Raw genomic sequence first — 11,784 nt, forward strand, 5'->3', positions numbered from 1 at the left:
ATTACATCTTCTAAAAGAGCTTGGATCTGTTTGATTTAGCACTTTATTGCTAAATCACACTCTTATCTGCACCATTCCTCAACAGATTGTTTTTCCAGTCACTGACTCTGAGCCTTTGAGGTTGCCCTGCCAGCCAATTGCTCACCACACCACTGTGTCTTTGTCTAGCTTTATGTTGGACATTTTGTTCAGAAGAATACTATAAAAAAGAGCACTGAAATGTTCGCTGACATCCAAAAATTACATCAACTGGCGCTCGCGTTGCCACACTGCGGCTCTGCGCGCCGCAGCTTCTATCCGGACAGCAGCGGAACGGGCCGCGGCGGAGCGCTGTGCGTGGCGCACCCGGAAGCGAAAGCCGGGCCGAGGAGTTCCGCCATGGAGGCGCTACCGCTGCGCGTGTGAGCGGGACGGGACGGGACGGGACGGGACGGGACGGGACGGGATGGGATGGGATGGGACCGAGACGAGGTGGGCTTGTGCCGTGCTGTGGCTGTCGCTGAGGCTCTGTCTCCTTCAGGCTGGCATGCGGCGACGTGGAGGGGCGGCTGGAGAGTCTCTTCGGGCGTGTCCGAGCCATCCAGAGCAAGAGCGGCCGCTTCGATGTGAGGCTGCGGCGGGGCCGGGGAGCGGGAGCGGGACCGGGGGCCGGGTTCAGCTACCCGGACTGCAGCGCTGGGGCTGAGGGAAGGCCGCGCTCACCCCCTCTCCTACTGGGCCCTGCCTGTGGCTGCCCGCGGGGCCGAGGGGCTTGGTGTGCCCTCAGACTTCCTTCTGCTGCGCTGAGAGCCTGGGGAGCACGAACTTGTGGGGCGGGAGTGCCGCTCCTCCTTTTGGAGTGTAACGGTACCGCCGAGCGCAGAGACTTTTCTTTACCCGGTAGCTCGGGGGAGATGAGTGATGCCTCGGAGCGAAGCGTTGCACCGCGGAAGCGCTCTGCCTTGCCTTTGGTGTTTTAAGTGACTCTCTCTTGGTGTGGTGGTTGCAGATGCTTTTGTGCGTCGGGGATTTCTTCAGCTCCACTTCTGATGCCGAATGGGCAGAGTATCGTTCGGGAGCTAAGAAAGGTAAGGAAGGAGCTGTCATTCCCCATAGCAAATGCATTGGCATGCTGGGGGCTGTGCTGGCTGGCAGCCCACTTACCCGTGTCCTTAAAATCTTGCCTGGCTGTGCGAGCTGTCCACACAAAGCTGTCCCATTTGCTGTGAGGGCTCAGCACAAGGGAGCCTAAGCATTCTCATATAGCTGGACTGTGGGAACTGAAACTTCAAGCACGAGTCTAGTGTCACCCTAGAGACAATGTAGGCCATGGATCATTCAGGGGCATTATTTGGAGGATGCACCTTAAAGTATCTGGTGATGAGAAAAGCATTTTGCTCAAACAATAGGGGGGCCTTTTTCTGAAGGAAATTTCCTTGTTTGTGGTTATGACTCCTTCACACGCTGAGAAGGAGGGGTGTTGGGATGGCTGTGATGTACTTCATGTTCTTTATTCCAGACTGATCATTTTCTTTTTCAGCTCCAATTCCAACCTTCGTGCTTGGCGCTAATAACCAAGAGACTATGCACTGTTTTCCACATGTCACTGGCTGTGAATTAGCTGAGAACATCACTTACTTAGGTAATGTACTTGTGTGATGCTGCTTTCAAGAACGTTTTGTGATCTTCGTGCTTTAACTCACCCCTCCTTTGTTTTTTCTTGAAGTTTTAAGATGGCATTTCTTAATCTTGCAACAAGACTGGAGTTGAACTTTTTGTTCAACTTTTTTGTTGTTGTTTTCTAACACACTGAATTTTGATATCCAAAAGAAAAAGATGTTGAAAGAGTCTTTTGACTGAGAACGTATTCCCGTCCTTTGCATTTCTCTGTACAGTGGAGGTTCCCTATATGAAGCGTATTAGTGCTGTGCTGCATGGTTGTACTAGAGTAGCAAAGATAAAAAGTATAATCATCAAACGTAATGAAATGATAGCAAAACTAAAAGGAAAGGTTAATTTCTTTTTAGAATCTTGCTTAACAAAAATAGTTACAAATGAACTTGCAATTGGCTTTTTTATTTTCAGTCTTCATACCAAGCTTTTGTTATCAATTGATTGTAGGGGAGCAAGATAGCAGTGAGGAGAGAAAACTGGGGGTTGTATAAACAGCTCTACCATTAAGTAGATTTTGAGCCATGGCACTAAAATATCTTCCTAGAATTTATGAACACAGAAAATAAGCTGCCTGTAAGAAAGATTTCAGTCAAAGTAAGGCAAGACTGCTAAATCTGGCTCTCTGCTTATGATACAAATGAGCTTACTTGCAGCTTTTAAATCTCAGGTGTGTGCTTGTGCATTCATGCAGGCCGTCGAGGTCTTTTCAGTGGTACTTCAGGACTGCAGATCGCATACCTAAGTGGCACCGAGTCTCAGGAGGAGCCAACTCCTGCCTACAGCTTTAGTTCAAAGGATGTAACAGAATTAAAATCATCATTGTTATCGACCCCAAACTTCAAGGGTGTGGATATATTGCTGACTTCCCCTTGGCCCAGAGATGTTGAGAGTTTTGCCAACAGCCCAGTAAGTCTTCTGTTTTCTGGTGGAATTAATTTCCAGGTGTATCTAACAAACAATGTCATCTCTGCTTGTTTTGCCTGTTTGCAGAAGGACCCTTCCTGATCGTTTTGTTTGTTTGTTTGTTTTTAATTTACTAATGTAAGGGCTTTGTAGGATAATTTCCTGAAAGAGCTTTCTTTCCATGGACACTATTATATAGCTATTTCTATAGAAAAGCTAATGTTCAATAACTAAAGATTTTAGCACGCTGTGCTCAGACCATGAGGCTGTACATCCTGGAGATACTGTTCATTTGGAACTGTTTTTTCTCAGCAAAGTCTGTGTCCTACAGATTTGGTCCCACTGGGATGTCATCTAGTCCAACCCTCCTGCAGTAAAGAGTAAAGTCTTCAGATAGATCAGGGTGTTCAGCTCCCTGTCCAGCCTGCCCCAGGGACAAGGCACCCACTGCATCTCTGAGCAACCTGTTTCAGTACTTCACCATTCTTATTGTAAAAAACGTTTTCCTTATATCCAGTCTAAATCACCCTTCCTTCAGCTTGAAATAATTTCTCCCTGTCTTATCACAACAATCCCTGCTTAAGAGTCTGTCCCCTTCTTTCTTACAGCCCCACTTTAGATACTGAAAGCCACTATCAGTCTTTCCAGAGCTGTTTCTTCTCCAGGCTGAACAGCCTGAGCTCCCTCAGCCTTTTCTCACAGGAGAGGTGTTCCATCCCTTGGACCATTTTTCTGGCTCTCCTGTGGATGCATTCCAACAGGTCCATGTCTGTCCTGCATTGAGGAGAAATTCTGTCCTTCAGCTGTTCTGAATGGTTTGGTTCTTCCTCTGTCTGGATTTTGAGGATATGTTTACATTGTATCTAATTCACAGTTTTAACTGTTACTCAGCAGGAGGAACTTGCCTGTGAACTCACATGATCTGAGACTTCCCTGGAGGAGAATGCTATGTGTGACAGATACTTTGCTTCCTCATTGTCTTTTCACTTCTGAAAAAAACACAGGATCCTATCTCTGAAAGTATTAGAAAATGTGTCTTCCTTCTCCCTCCATAAAATAACCCTGCTACCACCAACAAAACAAAACAAAACAAAAAAACAACTCCACTAGGCTATGTGGTTGGAGAAAAAAAAATGTAGGGACGTTTTCGGTTAGAGACAAATTATGTCCAGACCTTCGCACTGGGATGCTCTGTAGTAACTCAGCATATTGTTCCACTCTTGGTTTCATTCGATTTGAATTTCTGCAATTGTGCTGTTTGGATTAATAGATAAATATATTAGTAAATATAATACTCAAATAGACATCTTGCTGAAATGCGTGCTTCAGGATCTGAAGATTTCAGTAACAAGTCTTTAAGATTTGTGTGCTAAGACATTGAAATCCCATAGCTCCAGTAACAGCAAATTTGATGAATGAACAGTAAGTTCTGCTTTTTGCCACCTGAAGTTTCTTGTGCAGTAAAAATGGTGTGAGAAGTTAAATTGCATGAATGAGAATCAACTCCCTGGAGAAGTTCTTTTCCTGAGATGGTTCTTAGCTCTGACCATTTTCAGTGTGACTGAAACCAGCAAGACCTCAGTGAAGGTACTGCTGTTATCCTCTGCCACACCTGCTGCAAGGGCAGCAGAAAGAAGTACAGAGAGGAAAGCTGCTTTCCTGGGAGTGGGTGGATGCCTGTACAACTGCACTTCTTGTTGAGCTCCTTGAGGTTAAGCCCATTTCTCCAGACTTTCTGGGTCCCTCTGGGTGGCTGCACAGCCCTCTGGTGAGTCAGTCACTCACCCCAGTTTTTTATATCATCTGCGAATTTATTGAAGGTGCACCCTACTCCATCATCCAGATCATTAAGGAAGATGTTAAAAAGAACTGGACCCAGTACTGACTCCTGGGATGCTCCCCTCATTACTGGCCTCAAATGAAAATTTGCACCACTGACCTCTGCCCTATGGGTCCTACTGTTCAGGTAGTTTTCAACCCAGCTCACTGCACATCCAGCCCATACTTCAGCAGCTTCCCTATGAGGATCTGTTGGGGCACACCGTCAAAGGCAATACCCACAGCTCCCCACTTATTCATCAGGCTGATTGTTTCATTATAGAAGCTCCTCAGACTGATCAGGCCTGACTTCCTCTTGATGAAGCCTGATGGTTTTCTAAAAATATTTTTTCCAAAAGAATCTTTACCGAAAATAGTACTTTGTAGGTAACAGACAATTTCTGAACTTCTGTTTTCTTTCCTTACTGTGCTTCTCAGTCTAAGGCTAATGAAGAACAGACAGCCCAAAAGTAGTTCTAAGCCTGCTCTTTGGTTGTGTTTTGTTTTTGATTTCTCAGGGACAGGAGAAAACATTTTGTTTCTGTGGGAAATCTTAGCATTTTCCTATTCACTTGACTCACACACTAAAGCTTCTGGCACTCTGGGAGTGTGGTTAAAATGTGCCTTAATGATTTTGACCTATATTTCTGTTTGCCAAAACTCATTCTGTGCCGCAATTGCTTCACAAGATCAATAAAGGGAAAATAGGACAAATTTGTAAAGTGAAATGACTGGATGTAAACCTTGTGTATGGAAAATGATGTAAATAAGTAGACCTGGGTTGGAGATAAGAAATCAAACCATGTTCACTTCCATGCTTCAAGGAATGGCAACAGCCATGGTCATAACTTCTACATTTCCAGCAAGCAGTTCAGTATAAGCAATTTATTTTCATTGCAGTCTGACAGAGTTTTTAAAATAAAACTTGTTTTGTATTTGTAGGGAGAAATAGATACCAAAAAATGTGGTTCCACTTTAATATCTGATCTAGCTGCAAGTCTCAAGCCAAGGTATCACTTTGCTGCACTGGAGAAGGCCTATTATGAAAGGCTTCCTTACAGGTTTGTAAGACATTGTGAAATCTCATTTATTTTGAAATAAGAGTTCAATTTTTAAAGAACACAGTGTTTTAAAGAATTTCAGTGTGATTTTATGAAGTCATCTGGTTCCTTTAAATCTTTGTTTTTCCAGTAATGAGTCGAGATTGTTTCTCAGATGTCTCTTCTGATAACAGTTCTTGCTGCGTCAGAAACTGTGCAGTCCCTGCCAACACTTACCTGAGAATGTCAAAGTGAATCTGACACCAAATCACTCTGAGTTCCATTTCAGTACTGTTCAGCCTAGTTCTGGGGGTACCTCTGAAGGTGTATTGTGGAAGAGCTCTCATACAGTGAAGAATTTGGTGTCTTCAGATATAACTTTGTATACAAAATGTGACTGATAAAATAATGTAGGTTTCAGAATAACATTCAGAGAAAATTAAGGCTATCTTGTGAATGCTGGCAAGGATTGTTACCTTCATCATAGTAAATACATTTTAAAATGGAAGTTGTTTTTCAGTCTAGTAAAATGTCCTCTCAGCTGTGTGTTCGGTCTCCTGTGAGATCTTATTTTTGTCTGTGTGGTTGTTAGATCTCACAAGTCTTTTTATTCTCAGGCCTTCTTGTTCTGGGTGAAAGCCTACATGTAAGTGATGTGGGTGTCTGAGTTCCTTTATGGAGGGCATGTTTTCCCACTATTCTTTGAGTATATGCCAATACAGTCAAGTTTTGCTTCCATACAGAAATCACACAGTGCTGCAGGAGACCCCACAACATGTGACCAGATTTATTGCTCTTGCTGAAGTTGGAAATAAAAGCAAGAAAAAGGTATTTATACTCCTGAATCTTCTCAAGTACAAATAATGTGGCAGTAAGCCCTAATTTAGCTAGTCATAGGACAGTGTGAATCGTGTCAAAGTGGAGGTGTCTGTTGAGTAACGTGGCATTTGCCCATCATGTCAGAGGGGTACAGAATGCCAGATGTGTTCTTAAGCACTTCCGTTTCTCTCTACTTGGTCTAATGGTATTTAGCTGGAAGAAAGCAAAGGAAAATGGCCAGAAAGCTGCCATTCTTCCTTCTTCCTCAGCTGGTTTGGATAATTTTCTCTTCCCATGGCTTCCTTTAGGAAGGAAACAATTTACATGAGAACCTTTACAAATCACTTAAAGTAACTTTTGGGGTGACATAAGTTGCTTACTTTTTTAACCCTTATAAAAAGTTACAGAGTATTGATATAAAAGGATATTGGTAGTTTACAGCTGATTTCTTCAGAGTTGCAATCATTGCAAAAGCTTTTTGCATTTGAGCCATCTGTTTTTCTTCCAGTATCTGTATGCATTCAGCATTGTTCCCATGAGCTTGATGGACCCTGCAGAGCTAGTAAAACAGCCCCAGGATGTCACTGAAAATCCATACCGAAAGTTGCAGAAGGGGGCACAGAAGACCAAAGTACTTGGGTGTGCAGAGGTACTGCTGCAGTGTGCCGCATGCTCTGTGACTCTCTGGGATGCAGGTACAACAGGTTTTGGTTTTCATTTTCTAACCAGGAAGAAACAGCATGTCAGTTTTTCTTTGATTTGAACAAGCATCATGGGAAGAAACGTCCCTCAGATGGGAAGGATAGAGGGAGCTCCCAAACCAAGCAAGCCAAAAAACCTCGTAAGTATGTGGATGCTTTTTTTCCCAAGAACTTTACTGGAGGTATTGGTCCATTTCACTCATTTTATCTCAGGCTGTTAAGCTGCTTAGATCATCTTGAAAATGTGCTAGATGGTGTGGGAGTACAGCAGTACAGAGGAATGAACAGCCACTTGTTTCCTAGAAACCTGACAGTAAGTAGTTAAATAAAAGACAAAAGTATAGTTTAAAAACTAGGTCTGAAGGGGTTGAACTGATGCTGTTTACCTTGTGAAGCTGACTGGCCTCTAAACTTGACAACAGGCAGTTCTACAGACTAGCTTGTTCTGTAGGGCATAGTGTACCCTTGTGTACTTGGTACGATTTCCTTTTCTTGATAAGAAATTCCAGAAGACTTTAGGAGCATCCTTACACTGTTTTGCACTGATACAAACTCCAAGCTTACACCTTTGGTTTCCTATGGTTCTTGGCAGAGCCTTATCTCACACTGCGTTTGTAAAGCTGCTTGTCTGTTCCTGTACAAAGCCTGCAGCTGTGAATGTGGTGTTTGACCCTAATAAAATGCCTGGCTTATTGATGTCATCAGTTTATATTAAGGGTCAGATAAGGTATTGCAATCTGGGTCTGGAATCACGTTTTCAGTGTGAGAAATAGGCCAGAGTTAGCATGTGTGTTTGACAGCATCTGTCCTTGTCTGTACCTTTGTGGTAGTTTCATTTCATTTTGATTTATTTTTTTTAATTCACTGGTGCATTTTCTACTAGTGAGCTGTAAGCACTATGTTCCTGGAAATAATGTTCTTCCAGTAAATAGGAGCACTCAATGATGATGTCAGTCAGCAAGTTGATGACTTCCACCTGTTACTCTTACTAGAACTTCCCCCAGGGCATCAGTTCTCCAGCCAGATCCTGCTTCCCAGAGCCATGCCCTTCAGCACTGCATCAGCTGGGAAGCGGAGCTGGAAAATGCAGCTCTTCCAGGTCTCGTTCCATTCATCATTCCAACCAACAAGCTTTATGCTAACACTTGTTTCTCTTTCCTATCCCATAAAGCACTGCCCACAGGGCCCTGTTGGTTCTGTCTTGCTAGCCCAGAAGTGGAGAAGCACTTGGTTGTTAGCATTGGCACACACGTAAGTAACAACAGTACATTCTTTCCTACATGCCAGCAAAATCATGTTAAGATATAGCAATATTTATTTTAAAAAGGGAGAAGGAAAAAAAAAAAGCAAACAACCTTTATTTGGAGCTGACTCAGTTTTCTTTGCATTCAACCCTACAGAGGACATAAGTAGATAGTCACAAGTCTTTTGAAAAATAAATGTCCTTCTTTTCCTTGAGGAGATGAATTACAGAGCCGGAAGACTTTTTGGTGTGGCAGTCTTCACGATTTGATTGTGTTACAATCTGTCAGAACTGAGTGTAAACTGGAATCTGTGCTGGCAATAGGATGCGTTGGCTGGAGTTACACCAAAAGCAGCTGGGATTACTGGTTCTGATTTTTTCACATGCAGATTAAACAGAAGATAAGACAGCTTTTACATCAAGATCTCAAAGTACTTTTTGGAGATTAATTAAATCATTGACACCTTTGATTTGCCTCCCGTCCTTGCTCCTATATGGCGCAATCTACTTGAAGATGCTACAGTGGCAACATTATCTGGTTTTGGTTGGAAAGTAGATATACATTTTCAAAGGGATTTTCTTGTCAGTAAGAAATTCTGGCAGCAATGGTAAAGTTCACTCGGGTGTCTTCCTGAAGGCCAGGCATTCTCTGGCACTTGAAAAAAAAAGTTGTTAAAAGTTGTTTTTAACCATTTTCACTTTCTTTCCCTTTCTTGTTCCTCTAGTAATTAATGAATTGCTAATTAACAGTTCCTAATAAGCGACACAGAGTAGAAAACTGTACTGTTCCTGAGGCAGAATTGCTAGGCTAGGGGATACTCATGAGTGCAGCCAGAGAGCTCAAGTTTCCACAGTGTGTTAAGTGTTGCTGATAGTAACTATGTGTATTGTTTCACTCCAGTGCTACCTTGCCCTGGCCAAGGGTGGCTTATTACCTGATCATGTCTTGATTTTGCCTATTGGGCACTATCAGTCGGTGGTTGACTTGTCTTCAGAGGTGATGGAAGAAGTGACCAAGTATAAATCTGCCCTGAAGGAGTTTTTCAGAAGCAAGGGGAAGAGATATGTCTTATTTGAAAGGAACTATAAGAGTCAGCATCTGCAGTTACAGGTATGGTTTCAGTGTATATTAAGAGGACACAGCTGTGCACTTCTCCATGACTGAACTGAAAGGGAAAGCTCACTTTCAATTTTTCCAGAGTATGGCAGTATTCTGCCCACAAACAGGCAGAACAAAACCATAACCCACGTTGTGTGATGGTTCTGCCACAATCCTTAAATTCTTCATATTATAGCAGCACAGCATAGATTGTGTTGAATGGGCAAGGAAGACTTCTCCCTGCATAGATGTGATTTAAAAACTCCTCAGGGATTCCAGACAAGGTTTTATAACTGGTTTCTTAGTCTGATCTGCTCCCATGGGCATACAAGCTGCAGTGCTCACCATGCAACTGTAGTAGGCTGAAAATGTAAGAGTATGTGCAGAATTCTGATCATTGTCTATCAGTATCAACCCTTTGGTTTGATTTTTTTTTTTTTCCTTGTGCATCAGTCAGTTAGTGGTTTATTGTGGTGGTTTCTTTGTTTGGCAGATCTGTAATTGTATCAGAGCGGCCTGAAACTACCACAGAGATCAAAAAGGAGGGAGACTGTGCTGAGAACTTTGTCAGACTCTTAGTTCTCAGCTTTTTATTCCACTCCTATAGAAGATTTCTCATAAGTTTAAATCTGTACAGGTGGGTGCTCACCCACCCTGTTTGATGATATTGCACAGAACTGAGGAGCATGCCAGCTCCAGTGATGGAATGATTGCTTTCTGCGAGTCAGTGATTTCCCTCATCTTTACTTCTTTGGAAACATTTGTCTCTCTCTCCAGGTGATTCCTGTCCCACTGGACTATACTTCTGAAGACATTAAGGAGTGCTTTATTAAACAGGCACAGGAGCAACAGATGGAACTGTTAGAAATCCCAGAGCACTCAGATATCACGCAGGTACGAGATAGTTTCACCTGTCTTCACCTCTGCCCTGTCAGGCCTGCTGTTTCCCTCTGAGGGCAATGAGGTCACTTTGTGGGGTAAGGTTAAGCTGTTTGGAAGCAGACTTAATTTGGAGCCCACATACCAGTTGTGTTCATTATGACAATGTCATAAGCTGTGTTGCTTATCTGAATATCAAGTCCTTTGCCTGCAGCATTTGTTGACTGCCCTCAGAGGGCCTTAAGTATATATCTTCTTTGCATTTGATGGAGGTCTGTGCCACCAGGTTTGTTCAGCACTTCTGTCACAATGCAGATTGCTAAGATGTCCCCTGGATTCCTCTGCCTGGCTTTTCCTAGTGGTAAAACTCAAAATATAGCTATATGTTATTAATATAAGGTTTGTGCCTCATCTTTGTGCCTGACTCGAATGGCAGGGATATAAGAAATAACCCTGGTCACATCACTCTAGTCATGTGTAAGGCCTGCTAAACTCACTCCTACCAAACACCAACTCCCTTCCAGCATCACTGCGCATCAGATAGTTTTAATTTCCCCTAGGTACGAGTTCTGTAACCTGAGAAGTGCACTTGTACTCTCTTCACATTATTTTACTCTTTTTCCTTTAAAATACCATATTAGCTCAGGCAGTTCTGATCCAGGCTCTGTTATTTACTGTCCCTGTAATGCAATCTGCAGAGTTAAACCAGAAGAAATATTAAAGCAGAAGAAATGTTAAAGCAGTATACTGTCTGCTACCTTGCATTGCAAAGGCGCACACCATTCCAGCAGAAAGCAATCCATCACTTTCTCATTCTTTGGGGATTACGAGATCTACCACTGATGCTGTGATGATAGTTTGATGACAGATAGATAGATAGATAGATAGATAGATAGATAGATAGATAGATAGATAGATGATACATAGATGCTGCAGCCTGGACTGGCTTGTTTTGCTGTTTCCCATCTAAAGAACTGCAGCCAGAATCTCTCTCCTTCTGAATGGCGTCCAGATGGGTAGGAGAGAAACTCTTTCAGTGTTTCATTAGTGAAAAAGTCTGATGTGAATGCAGCTAGCATTGCACAGACACAGAGTAAAGCCCTCTTCTGTGGCTTCCTGATGTAGGCAGGATGTGTGTGCATGTGTCACACATGCCTTGGGAAAACATCTAGGAGAAACCTGGCTGCCTTTGGCACCAACGGGCCTCAGCATCCCTCCTTCCTACACAGGTGGTGCAGCAAGGCACGCCGTACTTCTATGTGGAGCTGGACACAGGCGAGAAACTCTTTCATCGCATTCGGGGCAGCTTCCCGCTGCAGTTTGGCAGGTGGGTGCATCGCTTTCTGTACCCTTCCATTTCCCGTCTGCCTCTCTTCTCCCCCGCTCTTTTCCTTCCCCCTTTTTGTCCCCTCCCCCCCCTCCCTTCTCCCTGTTGTTCTCAGCCCAGGGCGCTGTGCCGAGCGCTGATGTCTGTCCTGCAGGGCGGTGCTGGCCAGCGGTGCCCTGCTGGCGCTCCCTCAGCGCTCCGACTGGCGCAGCTGCACGGCGGCCCGGACCGAGGAGGCGGCGCAGGCCAGCGCCTTCCGTCGCGACTTCCAGCCCTTCGACTTCGCCTTGCGGGACTGACGT

At 43.8% G+C, this 11,784-nt stretch overlaps 1 protein-coding gene and 1 non-coding gene across 2 annotated transcripts; both read left to right on the forward strand.

Annotated features, from left to right (window-relative positions):
• Positions 1-294: 294 nt before the first annotated feature.
• Positions 295-11,781, forward strand: CWF19L1 (CWF19 like cell cycle control factor 1). Its single transcript, XM_048944612.1, has 14 exons — positions 295-401; positions 521-605; positions 989-1,067; positions 1,520-1,621; positions 2,345-2,559; positions 5,317-5,435; positions 6,158-6,242; positions 6,742-6,882; positions 6,963-7,074; positions 8,106-8,185; positions 9,079-9,288; positions 10,054-10,170; positions 11,385-11,482; positions 11,637-11,781. The coding sequence occupies exons 1-14, from the start codon at positions 379-381 to the stop codon at positions 11,779-11,781; spliced, it is 1,611 nt and encodes a 536-aa protein (XP_048800569.1). The 5' UTR covers positions 295-378.
• Positions 9,743-9,885, forward strand: LOC125694281 (small nucleolar RNA SNORA12). The gene has a single exon (XR_007377489.1). It is a non-coding gene; the product is annotated as a small nucleolar RNA SNORA12 (small nucleolar RNA).
• Positions 11,782-11,784: the final 3 nt, after the last annotated feature.

The sequence above is a fragment of the Lagopus muta genome, chromosome 5 (genome assembly GCF_023343835.1).
Source record: "Lagopus muta isolate bLagMut1 chromosome 5, bLagMut1 primary, whole genome shotgun sequence".
NCBI lineage: Eukaryota > Metazoa > Chordata > Aves > Galliformes > Phasianidae > Lagopus > Lagopus muta.

What these genes read in the sequence shown, in the direction of transcription:
- CWF19L1 (XM_048944612.1), top strand. Translation starts at nt 379, where the DNA reads ATGGAGGCGCTACCGCTGCGCGT. An exon ending in TATGAAAGGCTTCCTTACAG is followed by an intron (nt 5,436 to 6,157) that starts GTTTGTAAGACA and finishes GCTTCCATACAG; the next exon opens with AAATCACACAGTGCTGCAGG. An exon ending in AGCACTCAGATATCACGCAG is followed by an intron (nt 10,171 to 11,384) that starts GTACGAGATAGT and finishes CTTCCTACACAG; the next exon opens with GTGGTGCAGCAAGGCACGCC.